Source organism: Taudactylus pleione, unplaced genomic scaffold (assembly GCF_031769625.1).
Source record: "Taudactylus pleione unplaced genomic scaffold, aTauple2 ptg000398l, whole genome shotgun sequence".
Lineage (NCBI taxonomy): Eukaryota > Metazoa > Chordata > Amphibia > Anura > Myobatrachidae > Taudactylus > Taudactylus pleione.
Genome location: NW_028284800.1, coordinates 535,409 through 556,325, shown reverse-complemented (window position 1 = coordinate 556,325; position 20,917 = coordinate 535,409). Strand labels below are relative to the sequence as shown.

General features: G+C 46.0%; 1 protein-coding gene across 1 annotated transcript in view; it reads right to left on the bottom strand.

Moving 5' to 3' along the window:
* Positions 1–20,917, bottom strand: part of DLEC1 (DLEC1 cilia and flagella associated protein) — a 145,030-nt gene that overhangs the window by 105,225 nt on the left and 18,888 nt on the right. The window contains exons 2-6 of the mRNA XM_088446403.1: positions 14,867–14,967; positions 14,101–14,241; positions 11,658–11,814; positions 10,782–10,892; positions 3,100–3,296 (exon numbers count right to left, since the gene is read on the bottom strand). Of these exons, the coding sequence (XP_088302529.1) occupies positions 3,100–3,296; positions 10,782–10,892; positions 11,658–11,814; positions 14,101–14,241; positions 14,867–14,953 (693 nt within the window). The 5' untranslated portion in view covers positions 14,954–14,967. The remainder of the gene's footprint in view (positions 1–3,099; positions 3,297–10,781; positions 10,893–11,657; positions 11,815–14,100; positions 14,242–14,866; positions 14,968–20,917) is intronic.

Sequence of the window (20,917 nt, the reverse complement as noted above, 5' to 3'; positions counted from 1 at the left end):
TAAGGGTAAATAGACAACACTTACACCAAGCAACAAACAAGCAGCAGAGTATTGGTACACAGACAGAGCTCAGTCCATGCCACAAACACGCAGCAGAGTAGGAGTAACAAATTACAATAAGTCCGTGCAGCAAACAGTGGAGCCAGATTGCACAAGCAGCGATCAGTCCAAACGACAACCATGCAGCAGAATAGGGGTACAGAAATAACACTTAGACCAAGCGACAAACAAGCAGCAGAGTAGGGGTACTTAGATAGCACTCAGCCCAAGCTAGAAACAAGCAGCAGAGTAGGGGTACATAGACAGCACTCAGCCCAAGCTAGAAACAAGCAGCAGAGTAGGGGTACATAGATAGCTCTCAGTCTAAGTGACAAACAAGCAGCAGAGTAGGGCTACACAGACAGAGCTCAGTCCAGGTGACAAACACGCAGCAGAGTAGGAGTAACAAATTTGAATAAATCCGTGCAGCAACCAAACAGCGGAGCACAAGCAGCGATCGGTCCAAACAACAACCATGCAGCAGAGTAGGGGTACACAAATAACACTTAGACCAAGCGACAAACAAGCAGCAGAGTAAGGGTACATAGACAACAGTTACACCAAGCGACAAACAAGCAGCAGGGTAGGGGTACACAGACAGAGCTCAGTCCAAGCAACAAACAAGCAGCAGAGTAGCGGTACACAGACAGAGCTCAGTCCATGCCACAAACACGCAGCAGAGTAGGAGTAACAAATTACAATAAGTCCGTTCAGCAAACAGTGGAGCCAGGTTGCACAAGCAGCGATCAGTCCAAACGACAACTATGCAGCAGAATAGGGGTACAGAAATAACACTTAGACCAAGCGACAAACAAGCAGCAGAGTAGAAGTACATAGACAACACTTAGACCAAGCGACAAATAAGCAGCAGAGTAGGAGAACACAAATAACACTTAGACCAAGCGACAAAAAACAAGCAGCAGAGTAGGGGTACATAGACAACACTTAGAACAAAGCAATAAACAAGCAGCAGAGTAGGGGTACATAGACAGCACTCAGGGCCTGATTCAGAGCCGGACGCTCTGAACGAGCGCCCGCTCTGAATCAGGGCGTTTTTTTTATTTAATTGTGCGGCCTCTTGGACGCTCGCATAGCTGTGGGTTACCACCCACAGCTTATGCGAGCGTCCATGATGATGGTCGCGATGGTCAAGACCATCACGACCATCGGGCTTGCGACGAGACCCTGCGGTAGGGTCTCGCTGCCGCAAGCCCTGGAGTGATTTTGGCTCTATCAGAGCCAAAATCACTCCCACTGACATCACTAGTGATGTCAGTGGGGCCGGACCCAGACGGTAGGCGTTCCCATGGGAACGCCTCCGTCTGGGCAACCACGCCCCGGCATGCCCACCAACGGGGGCGTGCTGTCACTCACCATCGACAGCACGCCCCCTTTGGTGCGAGACCCCGAGCGACGGCTTCCCCGTCGCTCGCCGGGTCTCACGCATGCGCACGACGGAGCAGCCTCCGTCGTGCGCATGCGCATTTGGGTACCATCGACCCGCTTGCGAGCGTCCTGCGCTCGCGAGCGGGTCTGAATGAGACCCTCAGTCCAAGGGACAAACAAGCAGCAGAGTAGGGGTACATAGATAGCACTCAGTCCAAGCTAGAAACAAGCAGCAGAGAAGGGCTACACAGACAGAGCTCAGTCCAGGTGACAAACACGCAGCAGAGTAGGAGTAACAAATTTGAATAAATCCGTTCAGCAAACAAACAGCGGAGCCAGGTTGCACAAGCAGCGATCGGTCCAAACAACAACCATGCAGCAGAGTAGGGGTACACAAATAACACTTAGACCAAGCGACAAACAAGCAGCAGAATAGGGGTACATAGATAGCACTCAGCCCAAGCTAAAAACACGCAGCAGAGTAGGGGTACATAGATAGCACTCAGTCCCAGCAACAAACAAGCAGCAGAGTAGGGGTACATAGATAACACTTAGACCAAGCGACAAACAAGCAGTAGAGTAGGGGTACATAGACAGCTCTCAGCCCAAGCGACAAACAAGCAGCAGAGTAGGGGTACATAGACAGCTCTCAGCCCAAGCGATAAACAAGCAGCAGAGTAGGGGTACATAGACAGCACTCAGTCAAGGTGACAGACAAGCAGCAAAGTAGGGGTACACAGACAGTGCTCAGTCTAGGTAACAAACAAGTAGCAGATTCAGGTTGCACAAGCAGCGGTCAGTCCAAGCGGCAAACAAGCAGCAGAATAAGGGTACACAGACAGTGCTCAGTCCAAACAACAATAAAGCAGCAGATTAAGGATACACAGACAACGCTAATCCAGACAACAAAGAAGCAGCACTGTACAGAGACCAGGATAAAGATCAAAGGCACACAGCAGACAAGAAAAGCATGGGAATGCTATAACTGGCAAGGAACTCCAGCTGAATCAGCACACAGTATGCACACAGATAAAGTTCATCTTATGAACAGAAAGCGTAAAAAAGCATGTCTGCAGCGTATAAATGCATGTTCACGGCTATGTCATGGCTATATAATAACAATGCTGCAACTGATCATGAATTATAATTACTAAATCTCGGCTATATAATAACACTGCAACTGATGTCACGGCTATATAGTAATGCTTCAACTGATCATGAAGACAGCCAGAAATGCCCCGAGAACAACGCAGTTATCTGCTGTTCCCAACACTCACTCTAAATTCACTACCACAATGGCACAGACACAAGTGTTCATATTTTTAGAAGCCAATTAAATTATCAGTATGTTGGTGGAGTGTGGGAGGAAACAGGAGCACTCAAAGGAAACCCACACAAGAATGGGAGAGCTTACAAAACTCCACACAGATGGGGCCCAGGTTGAAATGAACCCATGAGCCCAGCGGTAGCTGAGTACATACACATAACAGGTGGATCAGGTAAGCTCAATAGCTTCTCCTTCTTCAGCATCATCATCGTCTTCTAAAAAGAACCTAACCTGTCTTGGGAACTATTCCAACTCTACCTATATTTGGTCAAGTTTTAGTTTTTAGAAATAGTAACTGTCCTATGCCCATACTGCTTACCCAGCCATGCCATTTGTGTAACATGTACCTTACTTGACTTTCTTTGACTTTGATTTTCTGCTTCAGCTGTGGACAATGAAGTTAAGCTGGAGGAAGAGGATTCTTCAAGATACTTTAAAGATCTGTCCAGAGCTATGGGGTCACTGTAGCCATCATCTACAGGGCTTCTGCAAATGTGCTGGTGAAAACTGAAGGTCTCTTTGTAAATAGTAGGATCAGAATGTCCTAAAATAAAAAAATAAAAAATATATATATATATTAATATTGGTAATTTAATCATAATATATTCTATGAATAGATTTTGTGGCTAAATGAATCACACGTAGGAGTCGGTCCTGTGACATGGAGGCTTGGGAACACTGCGTTGGCTATTAAAGTGTAATATTTAAGATAGCGGAGCAACAACAGCTTAAGACGCAGGTTTGGGAGGTATCATAGACAGAAAAAAAGAAGAAGGATTTAGCTTCCAGGTGGTTAATTTATGGAAACGCCTACCGTCTGAAGCCGGCCCCACTGACATCACTAGTGATGTCAGTGGGAGTGATTTTGGCTCTGATAGAGGCAAAATCACTCCTGGCCTTGCGGTTGAGAAACTCAACCGCAGGCTTCTGCTCGCAGTTTCGATGGTCGCGATGGTCAAGACCATCGCGACCATCATCCTGCACGCTCGTATAAGCTGTGGGTGGTGACCCACAGCTATACGAGCGTCCAGGTGGACGCTCCATATTTATGGAGGTGGGTCCTGATTCAGAGCGAGCGCTCTGGTCAGAGCGTCCGGCTCTGAATCAGGGCCATTGTTACATACCTCTTCATTTGTTAATGAAACGGTGGAACGTTATTAGCAGTGCAGTAGAGCCCAATATAATAGTAGCTACTCTCTGTATGTTTATGCAAATATTTTAGTAATATTTATGTCTATATTAAACCTATAATAAAATCTATTTTCTGAATTATATTACTGTTTTTTTAATACTATGTTTTTAAGTTCTGCCTGTTATTTTTTGGACCTTGTACTCTAAGGCCCTCATTCAGAGCCGCTCGCTAGCGGCAGTACGCTCGTTCAGAGCGATGTTCGCACACCTGCGCATGCGTACGGTTTTTAGTATGCATGCGCGAACCAGTCAGTGCGGCCGAAAATCGTTTGTACGCTATATAGCGAGTGCCTGCTATTTTGAGTGACAGAATGAGGCGTATGTTGGTGGTAACAGGGGAAGGTGCTTGAAAACGGGGGAGTGGAATTCGAACGCAGGCGTGCTTAAAGGTCAAAACGGGCGTTTTAAGGGAGTGCATAATTAATACAGCAGCGTCATTGACCACATCACTTGTTTTTTTTTAACTCAGAACTGCTCGCAAAATAGCGGTTGAAAAAACCAACCACAAGAATAGCGAGCAGTTCATACGCTGTACGATGTACTCGATTAATCTAATAAATAGCGGACATGACGTATGGTGCGAGCGGCCAGGGGGCGTTTTTATCAAATAAACGAGCGTATGTTTTGCTCGCTCGTTCAGATTTAGAGGTGTGAACAGACTGCAATGTGCGAATGGATCATTTGAATAGCCACCCCTTGTTTTTGAACGAACGACCGCAAATAGCGAACGGCTCTGAATGAGGGCCTAAGTTCTATAAAATCGTATAGAGGTTTATATCAGGCAGTAACTGGTGTGATTATACATGTCTGAATACAGTATATGAGTGCAATTGTGTACATTCTTCTATGTTAGTTATTCTACTGTTCTAAAATACAGATATATAGATGAATCCTTATACATTATTGCTGCCGTCACAACAAATAGCCCCTCTTAGCGTTGCCAGATCCAGTGCGGCTCTTTTTCGCTGGAAAATGCGTCTTAATCACAGTGCTACTAACACGCACCACAAGACTGCAGTAATTAATTTGATATGTGACACTTAAGTGGCGGAATTAGCAAGTGATGGTCCCCTGTGCATATGCTTTGGGTGCCGCCCCCTCCTCTTACCATCCTGAAATACAAGAGACTGGTAGTACTTCTTTTGTAATCTCCTGTGCCCACATTTTGTCTTTCTCAGATATATGCAAAACTAAACAGCAAAAAAAACACATATTTAACTACATGGCTAAAAATGTATGGACACCTCCAACCCCTCTAATTAGTGTGTTTGGCCTTTTTTAGCCACAGTCATTCCTAAGAGGTAGATCCACCCTTGCTACACTTGTATATCTGTGTACAAATGAATCTGAAAATGTGGGCCTGATTGAGACCCGCTCGCAAGCGCTATGCGCTTGCAAGCGGGTCTATGGCCGGGCAGCCTGTGCTGGCGCGAGCCCCGGAGTGAGCAAGAAATCACTCGCTCCGGGGCACGCAACAAAACGGGGCGGCTGTCGATGTTGATCGACAGCTCGCCCTATTTTGTAGATGGGAAGGGGGGTGGCCGGCCAAACGGAGGCGGTCCCGAAGGAACGCCTGCTGTTTGAGGGTCGCCCTACTGACATCACATGTGATGTCAGTAGTGAGCTTCCTGCTCTATTGGAGCAGGAAGCTCACTGGGGCTTGCGGGAACGAGACCCTACCACAAGGGTCTCGTCGCAAGCCCGATGGTCGCGAAGTTCGCGACCATCGCCTGGCCGTTAGCAAAAGCTGTGGGTGGTCACCCACAGCTTAGCGAGCAGCCTGGAGGCCGTCCAAAAAAAAAACCAACAGGCCGCCTAAATTCAGAGCGAGCGATCACAAAGAGCGTCCGGCTCTGAATCAGGGCCTGTATACGAAGTGCTACGATGCGGAAGCCGTGGCTTTATTCCACGCCAAGGTCCGTTGTGCTTCATTTACAGACTCAGTCGCACACAGATATACAAGTGTAGCATAACAAATGAATCAGCACAGTCTTGTGGTGCAACACAGTCGCATTGCGAATAAAATAAAGATGCACAACTCTAGCAGAGTCGCACAGGACCTGGCGGCTCACTCACGGCAGGTGTCTCATGTCATATTGAGGCTAGGGGCTAGAATTACTAAAGGTTGATTTTAATCAATTTAAAATATAAAAATCGTTCAACATCAATGTTGTGTTTGTTTCTTAACAACACATTTACTAACAGACAATTTTCAATTTGTTTATTAAGTATTAGTAAATGTGTGATTTAGCCCCAGAAATACAACATCGATGTTGATCCATTTTAAACCAATCAAAATCCATTAAAATAGACCATTATTATATATACCCCATGATGTATGAGGACACATCTGTAGCTACCTACTTTATTGCCTCAATAGTTCTTAGGAGTCTATTTTAGCAGTGTAAAGGTGCATACACATTGTGACCGGACGCCTTTCGCCTAGGCCGTCCCTGGTCACGGGTTAGCGCTTTTGAAATCCCAATCACCGTCAGTGACCGCCTGTCACTGACTCCGCCAACTGCGCCGTGGGCGTGTAATGATGCTGCCACCACCAAACTCTACCATCGGCGTTTGGAACCGCTTTTTACGTACAATCAGGCTCCTCCCTCGGCACCTGGAACCGCTTCTGCTGCATATGCGTTTGACTAACTGCGGACACACCTCCTGTTTGGTGTCGGCTATTCCCACCTGATCCCTCGCAATGGACCAGGTCTGCACGGTAGCTTGGCAGAGGGCCATGGAGACACGGAGCTCTTACCCAGAACAGTTTGAGAACGGAATAGCGTTTGGCGCAATTCTTTTGGTCGCAGGATCGAGGCAATCGAAGTAAAGGCAAACAGTGTTTTATTGCTCAATGTCTTAAAGAAGACTCAAACTTCCGAATGAAGGGGTACATTACATTGCATACAGGAATCTTATCAGCAGTTCTTACAGGGTTGTACAATATTACCAGGCACAAGCACTTCTTTTATGCCACTCCAATACACATTTCCGCGGAGGGTAAGTCCGCCCTGCGGTTTCCAACCAATCATCATAAGTGCATGACCTGTGCATGTGCTAGCCACATGCACGTTTAACATTGTCCCTTATGGCAAGGGGGAGTGGTGACTCCCCTGTGCCTGGGCTCAACCTCGGAGCTGGGCAACGCCCATGGCTCTGCTCCGTCTGGACACAGCCTGGGAAGATAAGGATCTCCCTCCGAAAACGGACTTCAAGGAATCTGCTAAGGGACCAAGGGCCTGATTCAGAGCCGGACGCTATTTGCGGACGGTCGTTCAGGAAAAGGGGGTGGCTATTCAAATGAACCGTTCGCTCTTTGCGGTCTGTTGACGCCTCCATGTCTGAATGAGCGAACAAAACTTGCGGTCGTTTTTTGGATAACTACGCCCCCTGGCCGCTCGCATCCTACGTCATGTCCGCTATTAATTAGATTAATCGAGTAAATCGACCAGCGTATGAACTACTCGCTATTCTTGTGGTTGGTTTTTCCTACCACAATCTTGCAAGCAGTTCTGACTATAAAATAACCCAGTGACGTGGTCAATGACGCTGCTGTATTAATTATGCACACCCATAAAACGCCCGTTTTGACCTTTAAGCACGCCTGCGTTCGGATCTCCACTCCCCGTTTTCAAGCACCTTCCTCTGTTACCACCCACATACGCCTCCTCCTGTCACTCAAAATAGCAGGCATTCGCTATTTAGCGAACAAACGATTTTCGGCCGCACTGACTGGTTCGCGCATGCGTATTAAAACCCGTATGCATGCGCAGTTGGGCAAACATCGCTCGGAACGAACGAGCGGCCGCTTACGAGCGGCTCTGAATCAAGCCCCAAGCTTGCTACCCTGCCTGAGTCTGAGCTCCAGAGGAGGGTCCCCGGGCACGGTTTCCTGGCCACAGAGGAAAGTCCGTTTGGAGCTCGCTGAAAATTCTTAGCTGGCTGCATTAGCCAGCTTCCTATGCACATCCTCATCCCACTTCCAGGCATGAGGCAGCATAGGAGGACACTTTATTTCCCTGGATGGGGCTGGAAGATCCAGCATGCCGCTGAGGACTCTGGATCCCCCTGGCCATCCAGCGAAATCACAGGTATGTGCATTTTACATTTTAAAATACATTGCATGTTATAATACATTTATGTACACTGAAACATTTTTATTTAAGTATGTGTAGTGTGTGCTTTTAACCATTGTGTCCAGCGCTCAGCGCTGGGCTTTATTAAATCAGCCCTGCAGTGCTGGGATACTGGGAGCTGAGCTCTCAGTCTCCAGTACCGGGCTCTTAGCTCTGCAGCCTGGGACCATGCCCTGGCTGCAGCAGCTGTACCTGTTTCAGCAGCGCTCAGCTGCTGCTCCCTTCTTGCCGCCCTGGGGAACCAGGAGCCAGCGCTCCTGACCCCCAGTGCACGGCTACCTCAGTCTCCCCCTCGGTGCACTGCACCGAGGGTTAAACTGCTGGCCACGCTGCCCGATGAGACTGGAGAGCTGGGAGCTAGGCTCCCTGTCTCCAGGGGTCAATGCGCCGCATCCATCTGGGAAGCTGGGTCGCTGGAGCAACAGGAGCCTCCGCTTCTGGTCTCCAGCTTGGAGCCACAGAGCGTCTCCCTTGCCCCTGCCCTTCCCCGGTGTGGCACACCAGGGGTTAAGTCCCCGTGCAGCCACAGCGGCTCGAGCCTTTGCAGTCCGGGACAAGCTTGTCCCGGCTGCAAAGGCGTCCTGCCGCTCTGCAGTGCGGGCGGGCTGGGAGCCCTGCTCCCATCCCCAGCAGTCAGCGGGCAGTGTACAGTCGGAGCGCCGGGAGTCCCCGCCTCCGGCTGGAATCACTGAGCGGCTCCCTTGTTCTCCCCCCGGTGTGGCACACACGGGGTTACCGCTAAGCGCCACGGCCGCCGGAGCCAGTTTCCAGCAGCAGCGGCACTAAGAGCCGGCCCCCAGCAGGCACACACTAGGTTGCCGTGGTCCCTCCGTGGACCGCGGCAGCTTCACAGACCTTCCCGGAAGTAGTGCCGGCAACATTAAACACATGGCGCCTAAACACTCGGCGTCGGCAATACATTAAATACAGGGCGCCTAGCGCCTATTTGGGTATTTAAAAATGGCGCCGCAACACTGGGGTTAACCCCTTCAGTGCCGTGGCCGCCATTGTACACGTGGGACCGGCCTCCGGCCACACTCATGTAACGATTTTTGTTACCAACGATTTTTTCCTTCATATTTTCCCTTGAAAAAGTGAACGATTTTTTAATATGTAATGAACAATTTTTTTCAACGATTTAATGAAAAATGTACGAAATTAGATGTAAAATGAAGTTGAAATAGAAAATCAGTTCAGGGAGTACCCATCGTTCATCATTCATTCTGTCAAACATGAACAATTTTCTGAACGAAAATCGTCATGTTGGACCGTCAGGAGGGATGATGAACGAAAACTACAAACGGGAGCGCGCATTTGTGATTTTCGTTCAGAAACTGAACGATTTTTTCAACGATAACAACGTTAACGACAAATCATTCAAAAAATCGTTACGTGTGTATGCACCATTAGGAGACAAAGTGAAATGAGATAAGGTACCAGTCAATCAGCTCCTAACTGCCATGTTTGAAAAATGACAGTTGGGAGCTTATTGGCTGGTACCTTATCTCCTTTAACTTTGTCTCCTAAAACTGCTTAGTAAATAGATCCCATAGTGTTCTAAGTTGCATTCAACATGTTGAAAGGTGCTCATTAAAAATTTAAAATCTAACAACAGATGTATTGATCTATTTAATCTTGCTCCTAGTAAGCAGACATATTACATTTTATTGAATATTTATTCTACACTTACCTACTCTCCTGGTATTTCCAGGAGACTACTGTGTTTCACGAGTTTCCACGGAATCCTATAAGAGCTGCTCACCCTCCAACATCCTGCCCACTTCCTAGCGAAATGCGTAGGGTATGACTGGCATCGTAGCCACACCATTTAAAATCAACAATGATTCTGTGTTTCTGGGGCTCAATCACACATTTACTAACAGACAATTTTGATTTTTTCTTTAAGCATTAGTACATGTGTGATTGAGCCCCAGAAACACAGCATCGATGTTGATTGACGTTTGTCGATTTTAAATCAATCAAAATTTACCTTTAGTAAATATACCCCTAAGGTCTTTTCTAACCAGTATGGCTGCCACACAAATGCAGATGTGGTTGATGCAAAATCTGCAGCCAGTGAGAGGCCATACGTAATAAAGGAAATATATTACTAGTTTAGCTGGTTGTGCCTTATAGTTGAGCTGCTCTGTCTGTGAAACCAACCTGACTTTTGCACATACCCAATCAAATCTGATCTCAACTTTAAACCGCAGATCCCATTTTTGGCAGCTAGAGATAACAAGCTATCTTTGCCAAGAGCATCCAAACTGAATTGCTCTTCAAACAGCCGATTATTTGTAGTGTAATAGTGTAAAGGATAGCAAGCTACTGCAGTCAATCATCCTACAAAATGTCTACTTTCTCAGCTAACGGTAATGGTGCATACACACTGTCAGATTTTTCTTCAGATGTGAACGATAACGATTTTAAGGAAAATCTGATATATCTGACATGTCTGAACGATGAACGACGTGCGTTCCCGATGGTCAGATAACGATATCTGACATCCGATGTGTTTGCAGTAGATTTGGACGATTCCATTCATTTTAATGCAGTCAAAAATCGTTCGTTGGTCAGATGGTTCAATCGTTCATCTGACAAATCTGGCCGTGTGTATGCTCCATAAGCATGAATTGGGGAAGGTCCTTGCTGTAGACATCTCCTACATTTATGATACACACATATTATAGGACACATACCTTTAGGAGCTCTAGTAATGGGATACACATCAGTGATGTAATCTTTAGGACAGATGAGTTTATGCTTCCTGAGAAGGTCATCATCCGTACACCATCTAAAGTACGATTCCACTGTGAAGAAGAAGCACTAGTCACTATATAAATATATGCTCACTGTAAAGTGCATTTGCCACCTATATAAAGTGCCAGCAGTCATGAACAATATGGAGCTATCAACAATTAATTGAAGATAATGACAATAATGAAACATGACATGCAAAGTGCCTCGTTCCTCAGAAAGGACACTAACTTCTGCTGTGCATGAGCATCAAAATGTCTAACACTTCTATAGCCATGCCATCTGAGATGCATATCATGCTTGCCTCAGTGCATGAAGGGGGGCGGTGGGAGTTGGCGTACAGGCCAGGTCAATGTACAGAAAGAGCATGGGGCAAAATACACACCATGCTTACCAGTATACAGGTGCCTATGTGCCCTTTTGGAGGCGGATCACTTGCAGGTGCTTGACCCCTATTGCAAAGTGCTAACTGGTAAACAGGATGACTGCAACTGATTGGCTGAATGCCTGAAAGTCTTTACTGTGTATGCAGGATCGGACCCACATATCGTCTAGTGTGTACCCGGCTTAAGCTAGTAGCACCCTTCCGTGCCCCGAGTCTCCTGAATATGCTACATTTTGCACCTCCTGGCCCATAACTACATGTACAGGCACATAAGTCATATGTTCAATAAAAACACAAAGAATAATAAATATGACTATTTTGTCACTCTACATGAACTGCAAGTTATCAGAACTGTGGATATGTACACAATTCTTATATAATATGGTTCCCCTACGTCAGTAATGTTGGTTTCATTGATCCACGGTAATCTTACCTGATGGTAACCCCAGACTTTGAAATGTCTCCCCAACTTCATTCTTCAGGGAGTTAAGCCTCCGCTCCTCCTCCGCAGTAGCCCGCGCACGTGCTTGAATGATGTGACGCTCTACCACGTCACACTCTGCCATTCTGCGTTCATACTCTGTGCGAATCTAGAGTACATAAGAGTGTGAACAGAATGGCCCTGCAATTAACGCACTGCATACATGGCTTTGCCTCACTGTAAAATCTCCCGCTAAAAAGACTTATACACTGTTTGTTATCCCAAATAGAAATCAAGGTATTTGTTAAACTCTGCTCACAGCTAAACATGCAGTTCACCTAGGGGTCTATTTACTAAGCAGTGTTAGGAGACAGTGTGAAAAGTGATAAGTCTCTGATAAGGTGCCAGTCAATCAGCTCCCAACTGTCATTTTTCAAACACAACCTGTGAGACGACAGTTGGGAGCTGATTGGCTGGCACCTTATCACTTTCTTATCACTTTTCACTCTGTCTCCTAACACTGCTTAGTAAATAGACCCCCTAATCTTTTGAGGGCCAGGCTAAAGCTGGGTACACACTAAATGACATGTGTACCCAGCAATGCGACTCACGACCCCCCTGCCAACAGGCCGACATATTGGACGATCCGTACACACTGGGCAATGAGGTGCCCACCCGCCCGATATGCCGGCCCCCCGTCGCATATCGCTGTATAGGATCGTCAGCCGCATCGCCTGATTGGACTGCATGTGCAAAAGATCAGGCGATGCGTCTGAGGACCGCACGGGAGCGCACACTGCACGATGTAGTGCATACACACTGGACGATTTGAACGATTTATTGTTCTGATGCATCGGAATCGGCGAAATCGTTAACAAAATCGTCTAGTGTGTAAGGGCCTTTACACAATAAAACATTTAAAGTGGAAATTACCCCTGGTTGAACTCAATAATCAGTTTTGATATGTTTTTTTTATTTTATTTCTGCAATGCCTGTATTCATGTGCTCTTGTCCACATTGGTATAGCCATGATGTCAACCTTCTACATTTCAACTACACAGCTGGCCCGGACCCCTGCTGGACCCCTTAAACAAGCCAGGCCTGGTTAATTAGTATCTGCCTTCCCCCCTCTCTGCTCCACCAACAGGGCCAATATTTAAATGTAAACATTAGACACTTTAGAATGTAAGCTCTCACGAGCAGGGAACTCTTCCCTCATGTGCTTCTCCCTACACTTTCTTCTACTCCTTACTCCTCATAAGGGCACCTAACACTGCCAACTCCCTGCTGCTTATTGTGAGCGTTTTAATCACTATTGCAGCAATGTATATAATGTATATAATGTCCTTCACTGTACTGTAATTTACTTGTTTGTTTGTTAATTTACTTGTTTGTTTGTTTTTTTGTTCACTTATTAGTTTTATGTACTATGTAAGCCGCTGTGGAACACTTGTGGCGCCATATAAATAAAGGATAATAATAATAAATTATACTTTTAACTTATTTTAGGATCAGGATGGAATCACATTTTTTTTTACCACAAGATGTCATTATTTAAAGGATAATTAGGATAACATGTCAAAGAAAAAAAAAGACCTGCGCAGAACAGAATAAACAGTGCAATGACACTCTTGATACTACTTTATAGTCTGTTGTTCCATAATTAGGATAATAAATGACTAAATCAAAATAAAATGTAAAGACATATATATACAAAAGCGCTGAGGTGTATTGAAATGGAACCGGACTGCGCTGTTTTTACCACTGTCTTCAGGTATTTTCCATAATAATAGATAACAGAGTTTCTTATACAAAATACTGTTCTGCTAAATCAATTACAAATTTATATAAGTCAGTATCATATTGTAGTGTTTTTTTATATGTAGTGTTTTTTTATATGTTTGCACTGTTTTCTTATCTGTTTGCTTTCCGGTACAAGTATGGAATGCAGAAAAACAACAATAAATCTACTCTCAATCTAATAAATATAGAGGTCAAGGACAGTGGCGGAAAAAGTGTATAATTACGGTTTTGGGGTGCAAAGGTGGGGAAACCATTCTGCACTCTTAGGACAGGTTCCCAAAGGTAAACTGCGTAAAAAAAATCCCCAAAATAATTAAAGAACACCCCAAAAAATGACTGTCTACTAAGCCCAAGCACTGACTGTCCAGGCCACATAGGGGCCAAGAGCCAATGGTCTGAAGATTCTCTAATCACACTAATCATTTTTCTGTGCTGTTATCATGACAATTTGTCAATACCAGCACCTATGGTAGTGTGCGTCGCCAGCCTTGCTGTGTATGATAATCAGCTCCCAACTGGCATCTGTTAGAAAAATGACAGTTGGGAGCTGATTGGCTGGAGCAGCATTTATCATATGCAACGTGTTTTATCCCTCATTTTGAGTGATAAAACTCATTGATAAATGAGGCCCTCATCAGTGAGCTGTTTTTACCTGTTGAAGATCCTCCACAAATTTCTTATGATAAGGGTTGTCTCCTCCCTTAGACCGGATCAGGTTGGCCCCTATATCTTTACCAATGACTTCTCCAGTGTAAACATTTTTAAAGAGGCTTGTTAACAAATGAGAGATATCCTGAAAATAACGGAAAGATTGATTAATCCGATAATGAAACTAGAAAAAAAATATCTGTAAAGTTGTGAAAAATACTGGTAACAATGTTTGCATTCATCCCTGTGTGCTAAAGACACAAACTAAAGTCACTAATATCTCTGTCAATACAGCTAGACCTCCAAACACTACTGAATAAAACAATTGGTCTAAACTCACCCCAGACTCTATCTGCACATGTGACTAGGGCCGCCGAGCCACCCTGTGGGCCTGTGAGAGACAGGGGAGCAAATTGTGGGAGGCATGGTCATGTTCCTTCAGAGGATAAAACAATGAAATATACTATACACAGTGCAAGGTGCGGAGGGGTCATTTCTCCTCCTCCACAGCTTGCCAGGCCCCTCATGCAATAAGAGTGTAATTAGTACCCCTCCCCTAGGCACCTCTGCATGTGATACTATGATCTAATTCTGATAGGCCACGCTCCTCTGGCAACAAAATCAGGACAGCCCATTTTGGCAGAATATGATAAAGATCATTTTAACCTCTTTTAGACTAACTTGCTCTGTCTGACTCAAGTGCAAGTGCCCGTTTGTGAATATGTGTATGTTTCCAGCATTCACTCCATATTATTAATATATTATTTTACCTGCGTCTTTTCAGAGGATGGCCTTGGCCTGTACATAGCAGGGTCAGGGGAAAGTGTGGCTCTGTGGAGAATCTCATCTGCAGACATTTTGCCTTTACTATCTGAGTTGTAATGAGATAAATAAAACGCACATTAAAAAACAAAACAAAAAACAGATATACCAATATTGTAGGTCAATTTGTGGACACTGGCACACACACACACACACACACACACACACACACACACACACACACACACACACACACACACAGCCACACACACACACACACACACACACACATATACCATATTTGCCTACTTTTGAAAAAGCATTTCAGGGAGATTGTGAAAGCAACACCTATGAGCGCGGCGGTAAAGTGGGCGTGTACTGCTACATCTGAGAGGCGTGTCATAATACCGACTTACATCCAAATGTAAATAAGCCCCAAAGCAGTGAGTAAGATCGATTTGGTGATGAATATACACTCATACTTTACAGAAACTGCATGTAGCCATAGGGATCATTGTGCCTTATACAGTAGCCAATACAGGGAATTGGTACTAATGATGCCAATTTTTTTTATATAACAGCATCATAATCGGGGTAAGGTACAATCAGGGAGATTGCTAGACTCTTCAGTGAGTCAGGGAGATTACTACTATTTCAGGGAGTCTCCATGACAATGAGGGAGAGTTGGCAAGTATGATATACACTCACGCATATATATATAATACATATATATATATACTAGGGATGTGCGCCAGACCATTTTTGCCGGATTTGGATTTGGTTCTAATTCGTCGCCCGGCTTTGGATTTGGATTTGCCAAACTGCGGTGACTGGCTTTGGATTTGGATTTGGATTTTTTTACAAAAATTGACAAAAAAAGCTAAAATCACATAAATTGGTCTTTTTTTTCTTCCTAGAGTATTATTAACCTCAATAACATTAATTTCCAGTCAATTTAGACCATATCACAGCTTATAATATTATTTTCAACATTATTGGCCAAAGGTTGCAGTGAGCTGACTGGTTACTAAGCGACAAAGCAGCGGCACAACGACACAGACACCACAGTATAAAGCACATCTATGACACATTGCCACACAGCAGTGGCAGAAATGAAAAGTAGTACGGCCAGCAGAGTCACAGTACTTGTTTACAAAGTGGGCTACGGCCCTAGGAGTCACAGTGCACAATCTTATTCGCATTACACCGCACATAGGGCCTGATTCACATTACACCATAAAGTAGTGTCTCTTATTTATGTTACGACACACAGTAGTGCCCCTTTTACACAATGCCCACAGTAGTGACCCTTTTACACAATGCCCACAGTAGCGGTGTCCCTTACACAATGTCCCCCAGCAGTGGTGCCCCCTATGCAGTCCCCTTAGTAGTAGGGTCCACTATGCAGTGCCCCCAGTAGAATGCCCCCCAGTAGTATGCCCCCCATTAGCAGGCCCCCCCAGTAGTATGCCCCCCATTAGCATGCCACCCAGTAGTATGCCCCCCCAGTAGTATGGCCCCCCCAGTAGTAGGCTTCCCCAGTAGAAGGCCCCCCCAGTAGTAGCCCCCCCTGTAGTATGGGCCCCCCCTGTAGTATGGCCCTCCCTGTAGTAGGCTGCCCCAGTAGCAGCCCCCCCCCAGTAGTAGTAAGCCCCCCCAGTAGTATGGCCCCCCCAGTAGCAGGCCCCTCAGTATTATGGCCCCCCCAGTAGCAGACCCCCCCCAGTAGTATAGCCCCCCCCAGTAGCAGGCCCCTCTGTAGTATGGTCCCCCCAGTAGTATAGCCCCCCCCCAGTAGCAGACCCCCCCCAGTAGTGCAGACCCCCCCCAGTAGTATGGCCCCCCCGCACCCCCAGTAGCAGACCCCCCCCCCAGTAGCGCCCCCGGCCCTTGCACAAATAAAAAAATAAAAACTTACCTGTATCCCTGCTCCCGCGCCGTCCGCTCTGTCACACGCTGAGGAGGGAGCCGGAAGACGGAGCTCATGTGTGAGCTCCAGCCGGCTCCCTCCATGCAGCAGCCAATGAGAGTCTGTGTGACTCTCATTGGCTGCTATTACAAACACACAGCTGCCGCTGGCGGCTGTGTGTCTGTGTCTGTGTAGGGCAGAGCGCTATCACAGCGCTCTGCCCTACACAATAGGAGCCCTGATGTCGGATTCTCTAGTGAGAATCCGACATCAGGCGGCCGCCGTTCGGCCCCGAACGGGGATCCGAGTCAGGCGGTGAACACCGGGTGGACTCGGATCCCCAATGTTCGGAGCGGTTCGGATTCCACAGAATCCGAACCGCTCATCTCTAATATATACACACACAGTGCTACTTTTCAACAGGAACTCAGGGCTTGATTCAGACACGTTCGCTAGATGCGTTCGCACGCAGCCGTCAGCTGCCTAAGTATGCAAATCCCGTGATCGCACGGCAAAGCATTAGCATGCCCACTGTGTCTTGGCGTGTGATTGCGGTATTTAGACGCCCACTTTCCCACGTCATCTCCAGGAAGTGTATGCAACAATCAGTAACATCGAGTACCATCGGATCCGTACGCAGCACTTGTGGCTGACCATATCCTACCACAAGCACTCCGAGTGCTTCAGTGTGTAATTCAGCCATGTGACGTGTACTATTACGCTCCGACTTAATTATGCACGCCTCTCAAACGGTATTAAGACGCTCAGACACACCTGCGTTCGCACTACCACTCCCCCGTTTCCATCGACCAACCCCTGTCACCACCCACAAACGGCTTGTCCTGTCAATAAATCTAGCGAGGCGTCTATGTACAAGGGGTGATCGCATCGCGTTCGCATGAACTTGTTCGCGCATTGCGTATTATATGCATGCGCACATTGCAAACATCGGCAGGCTACGTGCGAAGCAGCATAGAGAACGGGTCTGAATCAGGCCCTCAGTTCCTGAATCTCTCATTATCTATGATGTAATGCCCTGGACCAAAATGTATTTTCCATAAAATAAGTGTTATTTTAAAGTCCATTTTGAGTACCTTCTTTTCTAAATACTATATGTATTATATATATATATATATATATATATACATATATATATATATATACATAAAATAGTTTTTCTATAGCTCAATCCCCAGTAGCTGTGCCCGCAGTTCCTGAACCTATTTTTCCAGAATAAACCCTGTATATATTATATATATATTATATATATATATACCGTATATACTCGAGTATAAGCCGAGTTTTTCAGCACAAAAAATGTGCTGAAAAAGTATCCCCTCGGCTTATACTCGAGTCAAGTGTAGCGCTGACAGGACGGAGTTCGGTCAGCGATACACAGCACAAACACACAGCCGCCGGAGCCGGCAGCTGCGTGTTTGGTGTAATCAGCAGCCGCTGAGAGTCTGTCAGACTCTCAGCGGCTGCTGCTGCTCCCACTGCGGGAGCCATCTTCCGGCTCCCGCAGTGGGTGATGGGAGACACGTCGTCATGACGACGTCTCTCCCATGCAAAGCAGCCGGAGGAGCGGAGAGCGGCGGGACCAGGAGCGGGAGTTTCAGGTAAGTGTTTATTTTTTTTTTATTCTTTTCACGTCTCTCTCTACTAGGGGGGGGGGGGACTACAGGGGGCACTACCAGGGGGCATTATCAGGGGGCACTACCAGGGGGCGATTACTACAGGGGGCACTACCAAGGGGCATTATCAGGGGACGATTACTACAGGGGGCACTAAAAGGGGGGATTACCACTGGGGGAACTACAAGGGGGGGATTACTACAGGGGGCACTACCAGGGGGGGATTACTACAGGGGGGGATTACTACAGGGGGCACTAAAAGGGGGGATTACTACAGGGGGCACTAAAAGGGGGGATTACCACTGGGGGAACTACCAGGGGAGGATTACTACAGGGGGCACTACCAGTGGGGGATTACTACAGGGGGCACTAAAAGGGGGGATTACTACTGGGGGTACTACCAGGGGGGGATTACTACTGGAGGCACTGAAAGGGGGGATTACCACTGGGGGCACTACCAGGAGGGATTACTACTGAGGGCACAACCAGGGGGAATTACTACTGGGGGCACTACCAGGAGGGATTACTACTGAGGGCACAACCAGGGGGAATTACTACTGGGGGCACTACCAGCTGCTGCCATTTCCCACACTAGGCTTATACTCGAGTCAGTAAGTTTTCCCAGTTTTTTGGGGTAAAAGTAGGTACTTCGGCTTATATTCGGGTCGACTTATACTCGAGTATATACGGTATATATATATATATATATATATATATATACTAGGGATGTGCAGGCTCGGATAGGTTCGAGTTTGCACGTGGAGTTCGGATTTTTCCCTCCAAAAAAACGGAACTCAGAACGAGGCAAAACGTCATCTTACATGGACGAACATCATCATTCCTGGTCTTTTGTCCAGGAATGATGATGTTCGTCCATGTAAGATGACGTTTTGCCTCGTTCTGAGTTCCGTTTTTTTGGAGGGAAAAATCCGAACTCCACGTGCAAACTCGAACCTATCCGAGCCTGCACATCCCTAATATATACACACAGGTTGAGTCTCCCATATCCAAATATTCAGAAATACGGAATATTCCGAAATACTGAATTATTTTGGCATGACTGAGTGAATGAAATCTTTGATTTTTGATTGTTCAATGTACACAAACTTTGTCTAAAGCACAAATTATTACAAACATTGTACAAAATTACCTTCAGGCTGTGTGTATAAGGTGTATATGAAACATAAATTAATTTAATTTCTGTACACAAACTTTGCTTGAGCCACAAAATTATTGAAAATATTGTATACAATTACCTGTAGGCTATGTATATAAGATGTATATAACACATAAATGCATTATGTGTGTATATTGGGGTCCCATTCCCAAGATATTTCATCATGAAATGCAATTATTCCAAAATACGGAATATTCCGTTATCCAAAATACCCCTGGTCCCAAGCATTTTGGATATGGGAGACTCAACCTATATATATATATATATATATATATATATATATATATATATATATATACATACATACATACAGGGCTCATTCTGGAAAAATAGGTTCAGGAACTGCGGGCACCGCTACTGGGGATTGAGCTATAGAAAAACAATTATATATATATATACACACACACGTTGAGTCTCCCATATCCAACATGCTTGGGACCAGGGGTGTTTTGGATATCGGAATATTCCGTATTTTTGAATATTTATATACCATTATCAAATATCTTGGGAATGAGACCCGAATCTAAACACAGAATGCATTTATGTTTCATATACACCTTATACACAAAGCCTGCACGTCATTTTATACAATATTTTCAATAGATTTGTGGCTCAAACAAAGTTTGTGTACAGACATGAAAATCATTTATGTTTCATATACACCTTATACACAAAGCCTGAAGGTAATTTTATACAATTTTTTAAATAAGTTTGCGCCTAAATAAAGTTTGTGTACATTGATTGGAATCATCAAAAAGTAAAGGTGTCACTATCTGAATCGTGCTAAAAAATTCCATATTTCGGAATATTTGGATATGGGAGACTCAACCTGTGTATATTAGAGATGAGCGGTTCGGATTCTGTGGAATCCGAACCGCTCCGAACATTGGGGATCCGAGTCCACCCGAACCCTGTTCGGGTGTTCACCGCCTGACTCGGATCCCCGTTCGGGGCCGAACGGCGGCCGCCTGATGTCGGATTCTCACTAGAGAATCCGACATCAGGTCTCCTCGCGTGTAGGGCAGAGCGCAGTGATAGCGCTCTGCCCTACACAGACACAGACACACAGCCGCCAGCGGCAGCTGTGTGTTTGTTACAGCAGCCAATGAGAGTCACACAGACTCTCATTGGCTGCTGCACGGAGGGAGCCGGCTGGAGCTCACACATGAGCTCCGTCTTCCGGCTCCCTCCTCAGCGTGTGACAGAGCGGACGGCGCGGGAGCGGGGATACAGGTAAGTTTTATTTTTTTTATTTTTTTACTTGTCAAAGGTCCGGGGGCGCTACTGGGGGGGGGGTCTGCACTACTGGGGGGGTCTGCTACTGGGGGGGGGCTATACT